General features: G+C 53.2%; 1 protein-coding gene across 1 annotated transcript in view; it reads right to left on the bottom strand.

Annotated features, from left to right (window-relative positions):
• The window catches only part of LOC137334669 (maestro heat-like repeat-containing protein family member 1), a 46,529-nt gene that overhangs the window by 22,655 nt on the left and 3,138 nt on the right, over nucleotides 1–20,736 (bottom strand). The window contains exon 2 of the mRNA XM_067999521.1: nucleotides 16,292–16,627. Within this exon, the coding sequence (XP_067855622.1) occupies nucleotides 16,292–16,313 (22 nt within the window). The 5' untranslated portion in view covers nucleotides 16,314–16,627. The remainder of the gene's footprint in view (nucleotides 1–16,291; nucleotides 16,628–20,736) is intronic.

Below are 20,736 nucleotides of genomic sequence, written 5' to 3'. Positions count from 1 at the left end.
TTACATAAGAACATAAGAAATAGGAGCAGGATTAGGCCAATCGGCCCCTCGAGCCTGCTCCGCCATTCAATAAGATCATGGCTGATCTGATCCTAACCTCAAATCTAAAGAACACGAGAAGTAGGAGCAGGACCCGGCCACTCAGCCCCTGGGCCCTCTCCGCCACGCACAGGGCCTTGACCGATCCGAACTCAGCTTCATGTCCAATTTCCTGCCCGCTCCCTGTAACCCCTAATTCCCTTTACTTCTAGGAAACTGTCTATTTCTGTTTTAAATTCATTTAATGATGTAGCTTCCACAGCTTCCTGGGGCAGCAAATTCCACAGACCTACCACCCTCTGAGTGAAGAAGTTTCTCCTCATCTCAGTTTTGAAAGAGCAGCCCCTTATTCTAAGATTATGCCCCCTAGTTCTAGTTTCACCCATCCTTGGGAACATCCTTACCACATCCACCCGATCAAGCCCCTTCACAATCTTATATGTTTCAATAAGATCGCCTCTCATTCTTCTGAACTCCAATGAGTAGAGTCCCAATCTACTCAACCTCTCCTCATATGTCCACCCCCTCATCCCCGGGATTAACCGAGTGAACCTTCTCTGTACTGCCCCGAGAGCACGGTTGGAGCGGGATCTGGGGGTGGGGGGAACATTCCCCACCCACAGGACATGTTGCTCTCACAATTCCCGACACTAAAACAATCCCGGCCCACTCAGTCCCAGGAGCCTGCTCTCAGGATATAGGAATTGCTAAGTGAAAATAGGTCCAATCGAGTTCACCCTCTACCATCCTTGTTAAATAAAAAACTTGCATTTCTATAGCACCTTTCACACCCTCGGGACGTCCCACTGAGGAAAAAAGGGTGTAAAAGAAATGACAGCCATCCGTGGCTAAGTAAAGAAATCAAGGATAGTATCCGACTAAAAACAAGGACATATAAGGTAGCCAAACTTAGCGGGAGGATAGAAGATTGGGAAGTCTTCAAAAGACAGCAAAAAGTAACTAAAGGATTGATTAAGAAAGGGAAGATAGATTATGAAAATAAATTAGCAAAAAATATAAAAACAGATAGCAAGAGTTTCTACAGTTATCTAAAAAGAAAAAGGGTGGCTAAGGCAAACGTAGGTCCCTTAGAGGATGAGACTGGGAAATTAATGGTGGGAAACATGGAGATGGCAAAAATGCTGAACAAATATTTTGTTTCAGTCTTTACGGTAGAGGACACTAAGAATATCCCAACACTGGACAAACAGGGGGCTCTAGGGGGGGGAGGAGCTAAATACGATTAAAATCACTAAGGAATTGGTACTCAGTAAATTAACGGGACTCAAGACGGATAAATCCCCTGGACCTGATGGCTTACATCCCAGGGTCTTGAGGGAAGTGGCAGTAGGGATTGTGGATGCTTTGGTAATAATTTTCCAAAATTCTCTGGACTCGGCAAAGGTCCCGGCAGATTGGAAAACTGCTAATGTAACATCCTTATTTAAAAAGGGTAGTAGGCAGAAGGCTGTAAATTATAGACCAGTTAGCTTAACATCTGTGGTGGGTAAAATTTTGGAGTCTATTATTAAGGAGACAGTAGCGGAACATTTGGAGAAACATAATTTAATAGGACAAAGTCAGCATGGCTTTACAAAGGGGAAGTCATGTCTGACAAATTTGCTTGAGTTCTTTGAGGATATAACGTACAGGGTGGATAAAGGGGAACCAGTGGACGTAGTGTATTTGGACTTCCAGAAGGCATTCGACAAGGTGCCACATAAAAGATTATTGCTCAAGATAAAGAATCACTGGATTGGGGGTAATATTCTGGCATGGGTGGAGGATTGGTTATCTAACAGGAAGCAGAGAGTTGGGATAAATGGTGCATTCTCGGACTGGCAACCAGTAACCAGTGGTGTTCCGCAGGGGTCGGTGCTGGGTCCCCAACTCTTTACAATCTATATTAATGATTTGGAGGAGGGGACCGAGTGTAACATATCAAAGTTTGCAGATGATACAAAGATGGGAGGGAAAGTAGAGAGTGAGGAGGACATAAAAAACCTACAAGGGGATATAGACAGGCTGGGTGAGTGGGCGGAGATTTGGCAGATGCAATACAATATTGGAAAATGTGAGGTTATGCACTATGGCAGGAAAAATCGGAGAGCAAGTTATTATCTTAATGGCGAGAAACTGGAAAGTACTGCAGTACAAAGGGATCTGGGGGTCCTAGTGCAAGAAAATCAAAAAGTTAGTTTGCAGGTGCAGCAGGTGATCAAGAAGGCCAACGGAATGTTGGCGTTTATTGCTCGGGGGATAGAATATAAAAACAGGGAGGTATTGCTGCAGTTATATAAGGTATTGGTGAGACCGCACCTGGAATACTGCATACAGTTTTGGTCTCCATACTTAAGAAAAGACATACTTGCTCTCGAGGCAGTACAAAGAAGGTTCACTCGGCTAACCCCGGGGATGAGGGGGTGGACATATGAGGAGAGGTTGAGTAGATTGGGACTCTACTCATTGGAGTTCAGAAGAATGAGAGGCGATCTTATTGAAACATAAAAGATTGTGAAGGGGCTTGATCGGGTGGATGCGGTAAGGATGTTCCCAAGGATGGGTGAAACTAGAACTAGGAGGCATAATCTTAGAATAAGGGGCTGCTCTTTCAAAACTGAGATGAGGAGAAACTTCTTCACTCAGAGGGTGGTAGGTCTGTGGAATTTGCTGCCCCAGGAAGCTGTGGAAGTTACATCATTAAATAAATTTAAAAGAGAAATAGACAGTTTCCTAGAAGTAAAGGGAATTAGGGGTTACGGGGAGCGGGCAGGAAATTGGACATGAAGCTGAGTTCGGATCGGTCAAGGCCCTGTGGGTGGCGGAGAGGGCCCAGGGGCTATGTGGCCGGGTCCTGCTCCGACTTCTTGTGTTCTTTAGATTTGTGGTTGGGATCAGATCAGCCATGATCTTATTGAATGGCGGAGCAGGCTCGAGGGGCCGATTGGCCTACTCCTGCTCCTATTTCTTATGTTCTTATGTCCCAAAGCACTTTACAGCCAACGAAGTACTTCTTAAAAAAAACTGTAGCCACTGTTGTAATGTCTGGAAATGCGATTTTGTGCACAGCAAGATCCCACAAACAGCAATGTGATATTGACCAAATAATCTGTTTTTAGTGGTTTTGGTTTAAGGATAAATGTTGGCCAGAACACCAGGAGAACTGTACGTCCCTCACTGCCCTCAGATCGAGTTAGGGTCGCTCCTCGATTGTCGGGGGCTATACATCCCTCAATGCCCTCAGATCGAGCTCGGGTCGCTCCTCGATTGTTGGGGGCTATACATCCCTCAATGCCCTCAGATCGAGCTGGGGTCGCTCCTCGATTGTCGGGGGCTATACATCCCTCACTGCCCTCAGATCGAGCTCGGGTCGCTCCTCGATTGTTGGGGGCTATACATCCCTCAATGCCCTCAGATCGAGCTCGGGTCGCTCCTCGATTGTCGGGGACTGTACATCCCTCAATGCCCTCAGATCGAGCTCGGGTCGCTCCTCGATTGTCGGGGGCTATACATCCCTCAATGCCCTCAGATCGAGCTCGGGTCGCTCCTCGATTGTCCGGGGCTATACATCCCTCACTGCCCTCAGATCGAGCTCGGGTCGCTCCTCGATTGTAGGGGGCTGTACATCCCTCACTGCCCTCAGATCGAGCTCGGGTCGCTCCTCGATTGTCGGGGACTGTACATCCCTCAATGCCCTCAGATCGAGTTAGGGTCTCTCCTCGATTGTAGGGGGCTGTACATCCCTCACTGCCCTCAGATCGAGTTAGGGTCTCTCCTCGATTGTCGGGGGCTGTACATCCCTCACTGCCCTCAGACCGAGCTAGGGTCTCTCCTCGATTGTCGGGGGCTGTACGTCCCTCAAAGGCTGCTCTTAAACTTGGTGTAAGTTTAAGTAAAAGAGGGGAGAGTAGCAAAGGAGTCTGGAGACAATTCACGGAGTAGAGATCCCCCCACTCTACTGCTGACAGAGTGAAGACCCCCCCCATCACGTGAAGCTGGTGAGAAGCTGTCACCCCTCCCCCACCCTGCCCGAACACAAACTCGCATTTATATAGCCCCATTAATGTTGTAAAACGTCCCAGGGCGCTTCACAGGAGCGATTATCAGACAGAAATTTGACACCGAGCCACATAAGGAGATATTAGGACAGCTCGGTCAAAGAGGCAGGTTTTAAGGAGCGTTTTAAAGGAGGAGAGAGAGGTGGAGAGGTTTAGGGAGGGAATTCCAGAGCGTAGGGCCCGGGCAGCTGAAGGCACGGCCGCCAATAGTGGAGCGATTAAAATCGGGGGATGAGCAAGAGGCCTCTTTGAAAGATGCAGAAATCTCTTGCACCGAGCAGCAGCAGAGGTCAACTCCCTCATCATCAATACGCAACAGGGTGGCCACAGCCCACAGCCCACAGCACATTAGTGGAAAGTTCCTCCTGGGCAGGCTCAGGCACAACTGCCTGGTGTGATACTGAACCCTCCAGTTTCACTTCCTGTTCTGTGCTGAGTTTAAATTACCACAGCAGATTGTGACACAAGGGCCGTCATTAATGGCTCTTGGGCTAGAGAAAGAACACAGCCATCAATCAGAGTTCCCTCTCCTCATCGCCCTCCATAGCTCTGCTTCTAGTCTCCGCACCCATTAACCCCCTGTACTCACCTGACCTACCGTGACGCCCGGTCCATCGACGTCTCGAACGTTAAATTCTCATCCTCCCGTTCAACCCCCCTCCGTGGTCTCGCCCCCTCCCTATCTCCGCAACCTCCTCCAGCCCTACAACCCTCCTCCAACTCTGGCCTCGTGTGCACCCCCCACTCCATTCGCCCCCACCATTGGCGGCCGTGCCTTCAGCCGCCTAGACTGCTTAAATTCTGGCATTCCCTTAAACCTCAATGCCTTTCTCTCCCCAATTTCTGACTAATTACGAAGCGCCTAGGGACATTTTCCTGCATCAAAGGCGCTATATAAATGCAAATAGTTGCCGTCGTTGTCCGACATCTGACTGGAAATGCACGCAAGGGTGCCGGGCGAGGACAGTATTGGGCTTGGCTGTGTCCAATGTGTGCCATCGTTCATCAGGTGGGTGGAAAGATGAGGATTGATGGGGCCCATTGGAGCCACGAAAGAAAGGCTGCCCTTTCTAAAGCGCCTCGGAAAATCCCAAAGCGCGCTTTACAGCCGATGAAGTACTTTTGAAATGTAATCACTGTTGTGATGTAGGAAACGCGGCAGCCAATTCGCGCACAGCAAGATCCCACAAACAGCAATGAGATAAACGACCAGATCATCTGGTTTTTTTTTAAAAAGTGTTTTGGTTGAGGGGTAAATATTGACCAGGATGCCAGGGGAGAACCCCCCTGCTCTTCTTCAAAACGGCGGCTGTGGGATCTCTCACGTCCACCTGAGAGGGCAGACGAGGTCTCAGTTTAATGTCTCATCTGAAAGACGGCACTTCCGACAGTGCAGCACCTCCTCAGTGCTGCACCGGGAGGGTCGGCCTGGATTACGTACTCAAGTCTCTTTTAAAAAAAAAACCCAAATGTTCTCAGGATGTGGGCGACCCTGGCAAGGCCGAATGATTATTGCCCAATCCTAGTTACCCTGAGGGCATTGAGAGTCATCCAGGCAGTGTGGGACTGGAGTCACATGTAGGACAGACCGGGTAAGGACGGCAGGTTCCCTTCTCTGAAGGGCATTAGTGAACCAGCTGGCCCCCAAATCAGCAGATTTATTGAATTCGAAGGCCTATCTCGCCACGGTGGGATTTGAACACTCAGCTGCTGGATTGCTGGTCCAGACTGCACTACCACTGAGCGCAGGCCGATGAAGGGACACGGCCACAGCAGCCGCTGAAGGGGAAGAGTGTTGACACTTCCCTTCCCCTCCTTCCTCCCCCCACCCCTCCACCCTCCAACTTCAGCGTCCGAGGGGCAACGGGCGCTGGGAGCCTGTGCTCCAGGGATCCGGACGAGGAATTCCTTTGTGCGGAGGTGATCCCCCCCTGCAGCAGTCTCAGTCGCTGGCAGCTACACCTGCTCCAATCACCTGGGCGTGTCTTCAACTTGTACACGCACGCCCCACCAGACAGGCGCCCCGAGCACAGGGTGGGTAGGTAGGAGCAGGCTGCTCGATGTAGGTGAGGGACCAAGAACAAGGGGGTCATTGATACAAGATTAAATATTTGTATTTTTACAGAGCCTTTCAACGACCTCAGGACACCCCAAAGCGCTTTACAGCCAATTAAATACCTTTTTTTTTTGAAGTGTAGTCACTGTTGCAATATCAGGAAACGCAGCAGTCAATTTGCGCACAGCAAGATCCCACAAACAGCAATGTGATAATGACCAGAGTTGAGGGATAAATATTGGCCGGGTCACCTGGAGAATGCCCCTGCTCTTCTTCAAAATAGTGCTATAGAATTTTTTTACGTCCACCTGAGGGGCAGAGAGGACCTCAGTTCGATGTCCCATCCGAAAGACGGCACTTCCGACACTGCAGCACCCCCTCAGTACTGCACCGGGAGTGTCGGCCCGGATTGTGTGCTCGGGTCCCTGGAGTGGGATTTGAACACACGACCTTCTGACTCAGAGTCGAAAGTGCTGCCCACTGAGCCACGGCAGACACCAATAAGAGATTTAGAACAGAGGGCAGGAGAAACTTCTTCACACAGAGAGTTGTGAGGACGTGGGATTCACTCCCAGGGTTAGTGGTTGAGGCAGAAACAATGTCAACATTCGAGATTAGATTGGAGAGGGGATATTGGGGGGAGGCGGTGGGTCAACGTGATCGGGACTGTCCGCTCGGGTGGGGGGTGAGTGTGAGCGGGACTGTCCGCTCGGGCGGGGGGTGAGTGTGAGCGGGACTGTCCGCTCGGGCGGGGGGTGAGTGTGAGCGGGACTGTCCGCTCGGGCGGGGGGTGAGTGTGAGCGGGACTGTCCGCTCGGGCGGGGGGTGAGTGTGAGCGGGACTGTCCCCTCGGGCGGGGGGTGAGTGTGAGCGGGACTGTCCCCTCGGGCGGGGGGTGAGTGTGAGCGGGACTGTCCCCTCGGGCGGGGGGTGAGTGTGAGCGGGACTGTCCCCTCGGGCGGGGGGTGAGTGTGAGCGGGACTGTCCGCTCGGGCGGGGGGTGAGTGTGAGCGGGACTGTCCGCTCGGGCGGGGGGTGAGTGTGAGCGGGACTGTCCCCTCGGGCGGGGGGTGAGTGTGAGCGGGACTGTCCCCTCGGGCGGGGGGTGAGTGTGAGCGGGACTGTCCCCTCGGGCGGGGGGTGAGTGTGAGCGGGACTGTCCCCTCGGGCGGGGGGTGAGTGTGAGCGGGACTGTCCGCTCGGGCGGGGGGTGAGTGTGAGCGGGACTGTCCGCTCGGGCGGGGGGTGAGTGTGAGCGGGACTGTCCGCTCGGGCGGGGGGTGAGTGTGAGCGGGACTGTCCGCTCGGGCGGGGGGTGAGTGTGAGCGGGACTGTCCGCTCGCTCGGGCGGGGGGGGGGGGTGACCGGGACTGTCCCCTCGGGCGGGGGGGGGGGGGGGGGGGTGACCGGGACTGTCCCCTCGGGCGGGGGGTGAGTGTGAGCGGGACTGTCCCCTCGGGCGGGGGGTGAGTGTGAGCGGGACTGTCCCCTCGGGCGGGGGGTGAGTGTGAGCGGGACTGTCCCCTCGGGCGGGGGGTCAGTGTGATCGGGACTGTCCGCTCGGGCGGGGGGTCAGTGTGAGCGGGACTGTCCCCTCGGGCGGGGGGTGAGTGTGAGCGGGACTGTCCGCTCGGGCGGGGGGTCAGTGTGAGCGGGACTGTCCCCTCGGGCGGGGGGTCAGTGTGAGCGGGACTGTCCGCTCGGGCGGGGGGTCAGTGTGAGCGGGACTGTCCCCTCGGGCGGGGGGGTGAGTGTGAGCGGGACTGTCCGCTCGGGCGGGGGGTGAGTGTGAGCGGGACTGTCCACTCGGGCGGGGGGTGAGTGTGAGCGGGACTGTCCGCTCGGGCGGGGGGTGAGTGTGAGCGGGACTGTCCGCTCGGGCGGGGGGTGAGTGTGAGCGGGACTGTCCGCTCGGGCGGGGGGTGAGTGTGAGCGGGACTGTCCGCTCGGGCGGGGGGTGAGTGTGAGCGGGACTGTCCGCTCGGGCGGGGGGTGAGTGTGAGCGGGACTGTCCGCTCGGGCGGGGGGTGAGTGTGAGCGGGACTGTCCGCTCGGGCGGGGGGTGAGTGTGAGCGGGACTGTCCCCTCGGGCGGGGGGTGAGTGTGAGCGGGACTGTCCGCTCGGGCGGGGGGTGAGTGTGAGCGGGACTGTCCGCTCGGGCGGGGGGTGAGTGTGAGCGGGACTGTCCCCTCGGGCGGGGGGTGAGTGTGAGCGGGACTGTCCCCTCGGGCGGGGGGTGAGTGTGAGCGGGACTGTCCCCTCGGGCGGGGGGTGAGTGTGAGCGGGACTGTCCCCTCGGGCGGGGGGTGAGTGTGAGCGGGACTGTCCCCTCGGGCGGGGGGTGAGTGTGAGCGGGACTGTCCCCTCGGGCGGGGGGTGAGTGTGAGCGGGACTGTCCCCTCGGGCGGGGGGTGAGTGTGAGCGGGACTGTCCCCTCGGGCGGGGGGTGAGTGTGAGCGGGACTGTCCCCTCGGGCGGGGGGTGAGTGTGAGCGGGACTGTCCCCTCGGGCGGGGGGTGAGTGTGAGCGGGACTGTCCCCTCGGGCGGGGGGTGAGTGTGAGCGGGACTGTCCCCTCGGGCGGGGGGTGAGTGTGAGCGGGACTGTCCCCTCGGGCGGGGGGTGAGTGTGACCGGGACTGTCCGCTCGGGCGGGGGGTGAGTGTGACCGGGACTGTCCGCTCGGGCGGGGGGTGAGTGTGACCGGGACTGTCCGCTCGGGCGGGGGGTGAGTGTGACCGGGACTGTCCGCTCGGGCGGGGGGTGAGTGTGAGCGGGACTGTCCCCTCGGGCGGGGGGTAAATTCCGACGCGGGCCGGTTGAGCCCATGTCCGCTGTATCTGCAGGGGAGAGCGAGCTCGCACACACTCCCATTGACCAACAGACGACAGGCCTGACCTTGCTTGGGGCCGGGGATGGATTTATATCTGGCCTGCAAAGATAAACATCTGTGAAGATACAAATGGAACGAGTTTCCGTGCTCTTGTGGGAGAACAGAGAGAACCAGCTCTCTCCGGCCCAAATCAGTTTCCACCAACGGCGCAATTCCAGATTGTGACCTTCCAAACACGGTGCTGCCTGCGGAGGGTAATTCGATCTGTGTATCAGCGGGGGGACGGGGCGGGGGGGAAGTGTACCGGCGATTAGGGGCCCCGTCGCTGGGAGTCATTTAACGAAGCACGTCCCACAACAGGCCCCTGCAGCGAGCCAGCACCGCGGCCACTGACACCGGCTCGGCAAGCTCGCTAAACAACGGTGCCAGCCGTGTCTCAGTGGCTAGCACTTTTGCCTCAGAGTCGTGGGTTCAAGTCCGGGGGGGGGACGGAAGGGGGGGGCGGAGGGGACGGAAGGGGGGGGCGGAGGGGACGGCGGAGGGAGGAAACAGAGAAGCCTGCTCCGCCATTCAATATGATCATGGATGATCCTCTATCTCAATACCATATTCCCGCTCTCTCCCCATACCCCTTGATGCCTTCTGTGTCTAGAAATCTATCTAGTTCCTTCTTAAATATATTCAGTGACTTAGCCTCCACAGCCTCCTGTGGTAGAGAATTCCACAGGTTCACCACCCTCTGAATGAAGAAATTTCTCCTCATCTCAGTCCTAAATGTCCTACCCCGTATCCTGAGACTGTGACCCCTCATTCTGGACCCCCCCCCCCGAGCCAGGGGAAACATCCTGCCTGCATCCAGTCTGTCTAGCCCTGTCAGAATTTTATATGTTTCAATGAGATCCCCTCTCATTCTTCTAAACTCGAGTGAATACAGGCCGAGTCGACCCAATCTCTCCTCATTCGACAATCCTGCCATCCCAGGGATCAGTCTGGTGAACCTTCGCTGCACTCCCTCTATGGCAAGTATATCCTTTCTTAGGTAAGGAGACCAAAAGTGTACACAATACTCCAGGTGTGGTCTCACCAAGGCCCTGTATAACAGCAGTAAGACATCCCTGTTCCTGTACTCAAATCCTCTTGCAATGAAGGTCAACATACCATTTGCCTTCCTAACTGCTTGCTGCACCTGCATGTTTGCTTTCAGTGACTGGTGTACAAGGACACCCAGGTCCCTTTGTACATCAACATTTCCCAATCTATCACCATTTAAATAATTCTCTGCCTTTCTACTTTTCCTTCCGAAGTGGATAACTTCACATTTATCCACATTATACTGCATCCCATGTATTTGCCCACTCACTCAACTTGTCTAAATCGCCTTGAAGCCTCTTTGCATCCTCCTCACAACTCATGATCCCACCTAGTTTTGTGTCGTCAGCAAACTTGGAAATATTACATTTGGTTCCCTCATCCAAATCATTGAAATATATTGTGAATAGCTGGGGCCCAAGCACTGATCCCTGCGGTACCCCACTAGTCACTGCCTGCCACCCCGAAAAAGACCCATTTATTCCTACTCTCTGTTTCCTGTCTGTTAACCAATTCTCAATCCATGCCAGTATATTACCCCCAATCCCATGTGCTTTAATTTTGCACATTAATCTCTTATGTGGGACTTTATCAAAGGCCTTCTGAAAATCCAAATAAACCACATCCACTGGTTCTCCCTTATCTATTCTACCAGTTACACCCTCAAAAAACTCCAGTAGGTTTGTCAAACACAATTTCCCTTTCATAAATCCATGTCGACTTTGTCTAATCCCGTTGATATTTTCTAAGTGTCCTGTTATCACATCCTTTATAATAGAATCTAGCATTTTCCCTACTACTGATGTTAGGCTAACCGGTCTGTGGTTCCCTGTTTTCTCTCCCTCCTTTTTTAAATAGTGGGGTTACATTTGCCACCCTCCGATCTGCAGGAACTGTTCCATAATCTATAGAATTTTAGAAGATGACAACTAATGCATCCACTATTTCCATGGCTACCTCTTTTAATACTCTGGGATGCAGATTATCAGGCCCTGGGGATTTATCGGCTTTCAGTCTCATTAATTTCTCCAGCACTATTTTTTCACGAATACTAATTTCCTTTAATTCCTCCTTCTCACTAGTCCCTTGGTTCCCTAGCATTTCTGGGAAGTTATTTGTGTTCTCTTCCGTGAAGACAGAACCAAAGTATTTGTTTAATTGCTCTGCCATTTCCCTGTTCCCCATTATAAATTCCGCTGTTTCTGACTGTAAGTCACTAATCTTTTTCTTTTTACATACTTGTAGAAGCTTTTACAGTCCACTTTTATCTCCCTGACAAGTTTACTCTCATACTCTATTTTTCCCCTCAATCAATCTCTTGGTCCTTTTTTGCTGAATTCTGAACTGCTCCCAATCCTCAGTCTTGCTACTTTTTCTGGCAACTTTATATGACTCCTCTTTGGATCTAATACTATCCTTAATTTCTTTCGTTAGCCATGGCTGGGCCGCTTTTCCTTTTGTGTTTTTTGTGTCGGGGAAGGCGAGAGTCGGAGGAATGAGGGGAATGGGCCTGGAGGAGCTTGCAGAGGTTGGTAGATGAGGCAGAGTGTTAATAGTATTCAGGTGGCGCGTATCAATTGGGGACTCTCTTGTATCCATTTATACGAGAGCTGATCTCGGGTGTGGAGTGGTGTGATGTGGATCTCTGAGAATAAAGGCTTGGAAGCAACTGAAGACCAGGCTCCAGTATTCTCTCCTTCACCACCGGGCTCTCCAGTTTATAACACCGAGGAGGGATGTACAAACTAGGGCAAGGATTTTAAATTTGCTGCGTTGACATAGGTTTCAATGGAAAAAAAAAATCAGTCCCGACTGCACCCTCAACCAGCAGTTAAGATCACCTGCCCTGTTTATCCAGTTTGATCAAGCAGATAAAAGGCAGAAAAGGACTTGTATTTATACAGCACCTTATCCCCTCTCGCATAAACGTCCCACAGCGATTCACACAATGGGTGACTTTTGGAGTGCAATCACCCATTGTGTTGTAGGCAAACGTGGCAGCATTTCTGCACCCAAAGCCTCACAAACAGCCTTGGGGATAATCAGTTTGCTCCACAGCGTACCACGCACTAAATCACATCAGGCTTTTCATTGTTTTGTTTGCTGAAATAGCGCATTTGGTACAGTTAACGTAATTTCTTGTCGGCCGCGGCTCAGCGGGCAGCACCCTCCCCTTTGAGTCACAGGGTCGTGGGTTCAAGTCCCACTCCAGGGACTTGAGCACGCAATCTAGGCCGACGCCCCCAGTGCAGTACCGAGGGGGTGCTGCGCTGTCGGAGGGGCCGTCCTTTCGGATGAGACGTCGAAACCGAGGTGTTCCGTCTGCCCCTCTCAGGTGGACGTAACAGATCCCACGGCCGCTATTTCGAAGAGCCGGGGAGTTCTTCCAGGCGTCCGGGTCGATATTTATTCCTCAAATCGACATCACTAAAACAGACTGTCTGGTCACTCGCCCAGAAATTGCTGGCCAAATAACGGCAGGTTCACAGTGCCTGTCATTATTAGTGCGTTAAAACATACCCAGCATTTTGAGGAGAGGAAATGATTCTCCACAAATTGCTGGACGATATGTACCGTTAGCCTCACAAAAAAAACAAACAAAGAGATTGCCACTGAAGGCCATCCCGTGTCAGGAAATTGCTGGATTTACACCGTGAATGTAAATTAATTTCACCGCTGCCATTTTGGGCCGGGAAATTCATGTGATGAGGAGCCTGTTGATGACATGATTTATGGTCCTGACATGACACCCAACCTTGGAGGCCCAGGAAGGGAACAATTAAACTGTGTAGTCTCACTCCCACAGGCAGTGAATGGTTCCTGGAGGGTGTTCCATTTTGTGTCTCTCCGACCGTCCCCATTCCTGTTAGCATCAGACGGCAATCATTTTCAGGATACAAAGCTGTTTCGACACTAGGAAATGCAAATTAGGGATAGATTTCTTTCAGAAAACAACAACATTTTGGGGATGCGGTATACGAGTAAATGCGATTATCCCACATCGCTGTTTGTGGGATCTTCCTGTGTACAAATTGGCTGCCACATTTCAAAAGTGACTACACTTCAAAAAGTACTTCATTGGCTGCAAGGCGCTTTGGGACATCCTGAGGTCGTGAAAGGCGCTATAGAAATGCAAGTCTTTCTTTACTTTTTAATTTGAGACATGACCTATGGTAAGTGTAGCAGGCTGGGGAGGAACAGGTGGGACTTTGGACCATTCCCAAATCTCTCCCCCACTGGGGGTTTCCCCTCACCTCGTGTCTGGGTCTGTTGGAGACTGATTGCCGTGATTGGTCAACACCTCCGTTATCGTCGTATCACGGGACCACCCGGGCGGTAGAGGGCGAACGAGACGGACCGTGGGCTTTTCCCGTCTCGAGATTCCTATGTTCCAGTTCCACTATTCCTGATCATGATGGACGGGGCCACTGGTTTAAATACTTCAAGGGTCAAGAATGTGTGTACATTTCGCACACCTACCCTGCCATTCACTCATTAACTTCTCAAGGACCAATACAACAATTCCCAAACACAACAGGGTCACAATGTCCTCCTATTCTAATTGTTCTCTTCAATCTTTTTCTTACATTTTCTTTCCGTCTCTTTTTGATCTCTCTCTCTCTCTCTTAATCTGCTCTCTTTTTTTCCCTCTTTCTAATCTAATATGACTCTAATTCACCCTATCTCCTTCTCCGTCATTCACTCGGTTTCTTTCTCTATCCCAGGAACAGGAGGAGGCCATTCAGCCCCTCCAGCCTGTTCCGCCAATCGACGAGATCGTGGCTTGTCCGTATCTTAACTCCATCTTCCCTCCGTGGTTCCGTCGGCTTTAATACCCCTTACCCAACAAAAACCTATCAACCCCAATTCCTTTTCTTTCATTGGTTAAGGAGACAGGTCACTGGGAACGATGTTCAGGAGGTCCCCGACGCGATGCGGCCTGCACCGTGTCCTTATCACTTCGCATTTCCAGCGCAATTATACTGCGATCCGAAGGGAGAGGTTAAAAAGTCCGACTCACGTCACTCGCCGCAAGATGCGCCATTCTAGCGACTCCTGGTCGTTTCTCTCATTGCTGTTTGTGGGATCTTGCTTTGCGCAAATTGGCTGCCGCGTTTCCTACATTACAACAGTGACTACGCTTCAGAAAGTACTTCGTTGGCTGTAAATCACTTTGGGACATCCTGAGGTCATGAAAAGTGCTGGGTATAAACGATAGACTGTCGTTCTTTTCTTCAATGTATTTTTGGTGATACGGCAGGATGAATATTGACCAGGACACCAGGGAGGTAGTGACCGTGGGATCTTTTACGTCCAGCTGAGGGCAGAGGGGGCCTCAGTTTAACGTCTCATCCGCAAAATGGCCCCTCCGACAGCGCTGGCCCGCCGACAGCGCGGCGCCCCCTCAGCGCTGGCCCTCCGACAGCGCGGCGCCCCCTCAGCGCTGGCCCTCCGACAGCGCGGCGCCCCCTCAGCGCTGGCCCTCCGACAGCGCGGCGCCCCCTCAGCGCTGGCCCTCCGACAGCGCGGCGCCCCCTCAGCGCTGGCCCTCCGACAGCGCGGCGCCCCCTCAGCGCTGGCCCTCCGACAGCGCGGCGCCCCCTCAGCGCTGGCCCTCCGACAGCGCGGCGCCCCCTCAGCGCTGGCCCTCCGACAGCGCGGCGCCCCCTCAGCGCTGGCCCTCCGACAGCGCGGCGCCCCCTCAGCGCTGGCCCTCCGACAGCGCGGCGCCCCCTCAGCGCTGGCCCTCCGACAGCGCGGCGCCCCCTCAGCGCTGGCCCTCCGACAGCGCGGCGCCCCCTCAGCGCTGGCCCTCCGACAGCGCGGCGCCCCCTCAGCGCTGGCCCTCCGACAGCGCGGCGCCCCCTCAGCGCTGGCCCTCCGACAGCGCGGCGCCCCCTCAGCGCTGCACCGGGAGTGTCGGCCTGGATTACGCGCTAAGTCTGGCGGTGAAAGCATTGAACCGAATGTGCTACCGCAAAAGGAACTGGATAGATTGCCGGTTTCAGACTGAGTCAAGGCGATAAGAAATAAGAGGCAGCACGTAGGGAATGGGGGCCCACACGGAGGAGGGGTCACACCAGGGGGAGGGCAGATGGGGGGGCACTACCCGGGCCCACACGGAGGGGGGCATACCGAGGGGGTGCACACAGGGGCGTGAGGGGGGCTCACGGAGTGGGGGGGGCATACAGGGCCGTACACGGAGAGGGTCATACAGGGGAGTGGAGAGGCGCAAACAGAGGGGGGCACACACACAGAGGGGGACGGAGGGGGCGCACAGGAGGCAGATGGAGAGGGCACTGTCCAGCGTGACACTGCGCCACACAGGGAGCCACTGCCATTTCCTTTCTACCTTAATTTTATGGGTGTTGGCCGTGGTTCAGTGGGTAGCACTCTGAGTCAGAAGGTCGTGGGCTCAAGTCGCCACTCCAGAGACTTGACCAGGCTGACACTCGCAGTGCAGTACTGAGGGAGTGCCGCACTGTCGGAGGCGCCGCACTGTCGGAGGCGCCGCACTGTCGGAGGCGCCGTCCTCCAGATGAGATGTTAAACCGAGGCCCTGTCTGCCCTCTCAGGTGGATGTAAAAGATCCCACCGTCACTATTTCGAAGAAGAGCAGGGGGAGTTCTCCCCGGTGTCCTGGGCCAATATTTATCCCTCAACCAACATCACTGAAACTGATCATCTGGTCATTTACCACGTTGCTGTTTGTGGGGCCTTGCTGTGCGCAAACCGAGGCCCCGTCTGCCCTCTCAGGTGGACGTAAAAGATCCCATGGTGCTGTTTGAAGAGCAGGGGAGTTCTCCCCGGTGTCCTGGCCAATATTTATCCCTCAACCAACATCATTAAAACAGATTATCTGGTCATTATCTAAATACTGTTTGTTTGTGGGATCTTGCTGTGCGCAAATTGGCTGCCACATTTCCTACGTTACAACAGTGACTATATTTCAAAAGTATTTCACTGGCTGTAAAGCCCTTTTGGGATGTCCTGAGGTTGTGAAAGGAGCTGTAGAAATGCAAGTACAGTGAATGAATTGGCTCCGAAGTGTTTTGTCACTAGTTTAAGGCACCATAACCAGTTGGAAATTCTTTTTATACTGAATTGCTCCGTACATCAATAAACAGAGGGTGTTTAAAGGTGACAATTACCCAGTGACATTATCAGACACTCCATCACCAGAGAGAGGAGAGCAATAAAGGCACGAGTCTCTCACCTTCGATGTAGTTACTTTCCATTCTACCTCATCACCTCCCAGAGTATTCCCGCTCTGTGGCTCTCTCTCGGTTCAGCGCGAAGTTCCGATCAAATTAATTCTCCAGGCGTTGAATTCTGCTTTCTGTGACTCTCGATCGAGGCCGCTCTTGAATCCCGGATTTCTGCAGCACTCACTCACTCACTCAGCCGCTCAGTAATTTGAAATGCTGGGCCCACAGCAGAAGAATCCACATTACCCGAGGCAGGACACTCCTTCCTTCCTCTCTGTGAGGGAAACCACTTCCAATTGTCGTCAAACGGAGCTCCGTCTTCTGGTTACGAGTCTCTCCTCAACCTGACCAGAACGGAAAAACACACAGAAAGGCTTCACCCAATTCTGACTGCTCCTCTCCCAGTTTTCGCACAGAATGCAGTCCCATTTTCTTGCCTGTATCTGTCTGCCTGCCTCTCCCACACAGACGGTGAATGTCAGCACTGCTTCTACTCCCGAGATCTGAAGCCTCGGTCCAATTAGTCTCTCGATTCACAAAGCTCTCGATTCATCTCGCTGCGCGTGGGCTTTCCCCATTTAGATTTCTCTCTCTCTGTGTGTGTGTGTGCACGGTTCTCTGTCTCTCTGCGTAACAATACCCTCCCCGTCCACGTCCCACCCTCTTACTCTGCGCACACCCCTATACCTCTCTGTCTGCATAACAATCCCTCTCTGTTGCTCCCCCCAGTCTCAGTCCCTCTGTCTCTCCCAGCCCTTTGTGTGCCAGTGTACTTACTGTACCCGCACCTGTTGTCAGCATTGCTCTCCGGACCTACCTACACCTCTCTCTCTCTCTCTCTGCCCCTTCCTGCCTCTCTGTCTCTCCCCCTGCCTGCCTGTCTGTCTGTCCCTCCCTCCGTCCGTCTCCAGGAACTTCCCTTCCTGGCCCCCATGTTATCTGATATTGATAATGGTTCCCTCTCCTCAGGTACTGTCCCCCTCCCCTTCAAATCTGCCGTCATCACCCCCCCTCCTCAAAAAACCCACCATTGACCCCTCTGCCCTTCCAAACTACCGCCCCATTCCCAACCTCCCTTTCCTCTCCAAAGTCCTTGAACGTGTCGTCGCCTCCCAAATCCGTGCCCACCTCTCCCGCAACTCCATGTTTGAATCCCTCCAATCGGGTTTCCGCCCCTGCCACAGTACTGAAACAGCCCCTATCACAGTCACAAATGACATCCCGTGTGACCATGACCGTGGTAAACGATCCCTCCTCATCCTTCTCCACCTCCAGCTAAATACTGGGAAGACCGAAGCCGTTGTCTTTGTTCCCCACCACAAACTCCGTTCCCTCGGCCACCGTCTCCATCCCTCTCCCTGGCCACTGTCTGAGGCTGAACCAGACCGTTCACAACCTTGGTGTCCTGTTTGACCCTGAGATGAGCTTCCGACCACACATCCTCTCCATCACCAAGACTGTCTACATCCACCTCCGTAACATCGCCCGTCTCCGCCCCTGCCTCAGCTCATCTGCTGCAGAAACCCTCATCCGTGCCTTTGTTCCCCCAGGCTGGACTATTCCAATGGTCTCCTGGCCGGCCTCCCATCTTCCACCCTCTATAAACTTGAACTCATCCAAAACTCTGCTGCCCGTATCCTAACTCGCACCACGTCCCGTTCACCTCCGTCTCTATGCGTGTGTCTGTCTGTGCATCTGTGGTGTGTGAAGTCTCTTTCTATATCTCTTGTGTTTATGTGTGTGTCTGTCTCTATATATATTAAATACATCTCACTCTCTCTCTCGCTGTCTGTGTTCCTGTCTGTCTCTCTCGCTCTCTGTGTCTGTGTTCCTGTCTCTCTCTCGCTCTGTCTGTGTCTGTGTTCCTGTCTCTCTCTCTCTCTGTGTCTGTCTGTGTCCTTGTCTCTCTCTCTCTCTGTGTCTGTCTCTGTCCTTGTCTCTCTCTCTCTCTCTGTGTCCTTGTCTCTCTCTGTCTGTCTGTCTGTGTCCTTGTCTCTCTCTGTCTGTCTGTCTGTCTCCTTGTCTCTCTCTGTCTGTCTGTCTCCTTGTCTCTCTCTGTCTGTCTGTCTCCTTGTCTCTCTCTCTCTCTGTCTGTCTGTCTCCTTGTCTCTCTCTCTCTCTGTCTGTCTGTCTCCTTGTCTCTCTCTCTCTGTGTCTGTCTCTGTCCTTGTCTCTCTCTCTCTCTGTGTCCTTGTCTCTCTCTGTCTGTCTGTGTCCTTGTCTCTCTCTCTCTGTCTGTCTGTCTGTCTCCTTGTCTCTCTCTGTCTGTCTGTCTCCTTGTCTCTCTCTCTGTCTGTCTGTCTCCTTGTCTCTCTCTCTCTCTGTCTGTCTGTCTCCTTGCCTCTCTCTCTCTCTCTGTCTGTCTCCTTGCCTCTCTCTCTCTCTCTGTCTGTCTCCTTGTCTCTCTCTCTCTCTGTCTGTCTGTCTCCTTGTCTCTCTCTCTCTGTGTCTGTCTCTGTCCTTGTCTCTCTCTCTCTCTCTGTGTCCTTGTCTCTCTCTGTCTGTCTGTGTCCTTGTCTCTCTCTGTCTGTCTGTCTCCTTGTCTCTCTCTGTCTGTCTGTCTCCTTGTCTCTCTCTCTCTGTGTCTGTCTGTCTCCTTGTCTCTCTCTCTCTCTGTCTGTCTGTCTCCTTGTCTCTCTCTCTCTGTGTCTGTCTCTGTCCTTGTCTCTCTCTCTCTCTGTGTCCTTGTCTCTCTCTGTCTGTCTGTGTCCTTGTCTCTCTCTGTCTGTCTGTGTCCTTGTCTCTCTCTGTCTGTCTGTCTGTCTCCTTGTCTCTCTCTGTCTGTCTGTCTCCTTGTCTCTCTCTCTGTCTGTCTGTCTCCTTGTCTCTCTCTCTCTCTGTCTGTCTGTCTCCTTGCCTCTCTCTCTCTCTCTGTCTGTCTCCTTGCCTCTCTCTCTCTCTCTGTCTGTCTCCTTGTCTCTCTCTCTCTCTGTCTGTCTGTCTCCTTGTCTCTCTCTCTCTGTGTCTGTCTCTGTCCTTGTCTCTCTCTCTCTCTCTGTGTCCTTGTCTCTCTCTGTCTGTCTGTGTCCTTGTCTCTCTCTGTCTGTCTGTCTCCTTGTCTCTCTCTGTCTGTCTGTCTCCTTGTCTCTCTCTCTCTCTCTGTCTGTCTGTCTCCTTGTCTCTCTCTCTCTCTGTCTGTCTGTCTCCTTGTCTCTCTCTCTCTCTGTCTGTCTGTCTCCTTGCCTCTCTCTCTCTCTCTGTGTCCTTGTCTCTCTCTCTCTCTCTCTGTGTCCTTGTCTCTCTCTCTCGCTGTTTGTGTCCTTGTCTCTCTCTCTCGCTGTCTGTGTCCTTGTCTCTCTCTCTCTGTGTCTGTCTCTGTCCTTGTCTCTCTCTCTCTCTCTGTGTCCTTGTCTCTCTCTGTCTGTCTGTGTCCTTGTCTCTCTCTGTCTGTCTGTCTGTCTCCTTGTCTCTCTCTGTCTGTCTGTCTCCTTGTCTCTCTCTCTCTCTGTCTGTCTGTCTCCTTGTCTCTCTCTCTCTCTGTCTGTCTGTCTCCTTGTCTCTCTCTCTCTCTGTCTGTCTGTCTCCTTGTCTCTCTCTCTCTCTGTCTGTCTGTCTGTCTCCTTGTCTCTCTCTCTCTCTGTCTATCTGTCTCCTTGTCTCTCTCTCTCTGTGTCTGTCTCTGTCCTTGTCTCTCTCTCTCTCTCTGTGTGTCCTTGTCTCTCTCTGTCTGTCTGTGTCCTTGTCTCTCTGTCTGTCTGTCTGTCTCCTTGTCTCTCTCTGTCTGTCTGTCTCCTTGTCTCTCTCTCTCTCTCTCTCTGTGTCCTTGTCTCTCTCTGTCTGTCTGTGTCCTTGTCTCTCTCTGTCTGTCTCCTTGTCTCTCTCTGTCTGTCTGTCTCCTTGTCTCTCTCTCTCTGTCTGTGTCTCCTTGTCTCTCTCTCTCTCTGTCTGTCTGTCTCCTTGTCTCTCTCTCTCTCTGTCTGTCTGTCTCCTTGTCTCTCTCTCTCTCTCTGTCTGTCTGTCTCCTTGTCTCTCTCTCTGTCTGTCTGTCTGTCTCCTTGTCTCTCTCTCTCTCTGTCTGTCTGTCTCCTTGTCTCTCTCTCTCTCTGTCTGTCTGTCTCCTTGTCTCTCTCTCTCTCTGTCTGTCAGTCTGTCTCCTTGCCTCTCTCTCTCTGTCTGTCTGTCTGTCTCCTTGTCTCTCTCTCTCTCTGTCTATCTGTCTCCTTGTCTCTCTCTCTCTGTGTCTGTCTCTGTCCTTGTCTCTCTCTCTCTCTCTGTGTGTCCTTGTCTCTCTCTGTCTGTCTGTGTCCTTGTCTCTCTGTCTGTCTGTCTGTCTGTCTCCTTGTCTCTCTCTGTCTGTCTGTCTCCTTGTCTCTCTCTCTCTCTCTCTCTGTGTCCTTGTCTCTCTCTGTCTGTCTGTGTCCTTGTCTCTCTCTGTCTGTCTCCTTGTCTCTCTCTGTCTGTCTGTCTCCTTGTCTCTCTCTCTCTGTCTGTGTCTCCTTGTCTCTCTCTCTCT

This window comes from Heptranchias perlo, chromosome 2 (assembly GCF_035084215.1).
Source record: "Heptranchias perlo isolate sHepPer1 chromosome 2, sHepPer1.hap1, whole genome shotgun sequence".
NCBI classification, from domain to species: domain Eukaryota; kingdom Metazoa; phylum Chordata; class Chondrichthyes; order Hexanchiformes; family Hexanchidae; genus Heptranchias; species Heptranchias perlo.
Note: the sequence above shows the minus strand (reverse complement) of the source record. Positions and strands in the feature narration are given on the sequence as shown.